The sequence below is a fragment of the Apium graveolens genome, chromosome 8 (assembly GCF_009905375.1).
Source record: "Apium graveolens cultivar Ventura chromosome 8, ASM990537v1, whole genome shotgun sequence".
NCBI lineage: Eukaryota > Viridiplantae > Streptophyta > Magnoliopsida > Apiales > Apiaceae > Apium > Apium graveolens.
The window spans coordinates 203,786,844-203,788,335 of NC_133654.1; the positions used below are offsets into that span (position 1 = coordinate 203,786,844).

A 1,492-nucleotide genomic window follows, 5' to 3' on the forward strand; every position below is an offset into this window, starting at 1 on the left:
GGATATAATCAAATTCCCATGTATGGGCCAGACCAGGAGCACACCTCTTTTATCACTGATATGAGGCTCTATTGCTACGTTGGAATGCCGTTTGGTCTGATCAACGTCGGTGCCACTTATCAATGATTGGTAAACAAAATGTTTAAAAGGCAGATTGGAAAGACGATGGAGGTATAGGTGGATGATATGCTTGTAAAATCTAAGAAGGCGGAAGATCATATTGCAGACTTAGCTGAGATGTTCCATATTCTGAGAAAATGTAGAATGAAACTAAACCCTCAAAAGTGTGTATTCGGTGTGGAATCGGGAAAATTCTTAGGATTTATGGTTAACCACCAAGGAATTGAGGCCAACCCGAAAAAAATCAAGGCTTTGTTGGATATGAAATCTCCCACCAACGTCTAGCAAGTACAGAGTCTGACGGGAAGGATTGCAACCCTAAATCGATTTGTCTCAAAGTCATTAGATAGGTGCAAAGAATTCTGCAAGGGAATCAAATGAATGGGGAAGGATTTTGTGTGGACCTCATATTGTGAAGAGGCTTTTCTGAAAATCAAAGAGCAGTTAGGAAATCCTCCTATATTGGCCAAGCTATAGGACGGAGAAACATTGATTCTTTACTTGGAGGTTTCGGAATACTCCATCAGCACAGTATTGGTAAAGGAGGAAGCATGCCACTAATGGCCCGTGTACTATGTGAGTAAAAGGTTACTGGATGCGGAAACCAGATATAACAACATGGAGAAATTGGTGTACACCCTTATCCTTGCGGCACGAAAGTTAAGACCATATTTTCAGGCTCACCGAATAGAGGTCCGCACCGCTTATCCACTCCGGCATAATCTGCACAAACCTGAATCGTCAGGAAGAATGTTGAAGTGGGCAATAGAGCTAGGACAATTCGATTTGGAGTACTATCCTCGCAAGGCAATTAAAGGACAGGCGTTGGCTGATTTCATACTTGAGTTTGATTCTGAGGTAGACGACAAGACCATAGTATTGGCAGAATCTTCCTCACAAGGAAATTCTCCTGTTGATGAAAGGGAGGAACTCCCACACCCTTGGTGGATCTTACATGTTGATGGGGCCGTGAATTATAGTGAAGCAGGCGTCGGGATTGTCTTAATCACCCCGGAAGGGCATCATTTGATGAGTGCCATCCATTTCAAGTTTTATGTCACCAATAATGATGTTGAGTATGAATCTTTGATCAATGGTCTGAAAATTGCTTTGGAGGTGGGGGTGGTGAATTTAATAGCTCAGAGTGACTCTAGTTAGTTGTAAATCAAGTCAACGGAGGTTTCCATGCCCGGGGACCCCAGAAGGAGTTATATATGAGATGTGCACAGCGTCTATTGGATAAATTTGGAAGTACCAGGCTAGAGGGCATTCCAAGGGAGGAAAATAGTAAGGCAGATGCTTCGGCAAAGATGGGGTCGCAGATGGATAGCATCCAACTTGGACAAATTCCTTTGGGAATCCAAGAGATATC

The 1,492-nt window shown here is 43.0% G+C and overlaps 1 protein-coding gene across 1 annotated transcript; it reads left to right on the forward strand.

Annotated features, from left to right (window-relative positions):
• The first annotated feature begins 738 nt into the window (after nucleotides 1-738).
• On the forward strand, nucleotides 739-1,278 carry LOC141680263 (uncharacterized). Its single transcript, XM_074486537.1, has one exon. The coding sequence runs from the start codon at nucleotides 739-741 to the stop codon at nucleotides 1,276-1,278; it is 540 nt and encodes a 179-aa protein (XP_074342638.1).
• The last annotated feature ends 214 nt before the right edge of the window (nucleotides 1,279-1,492 follow it).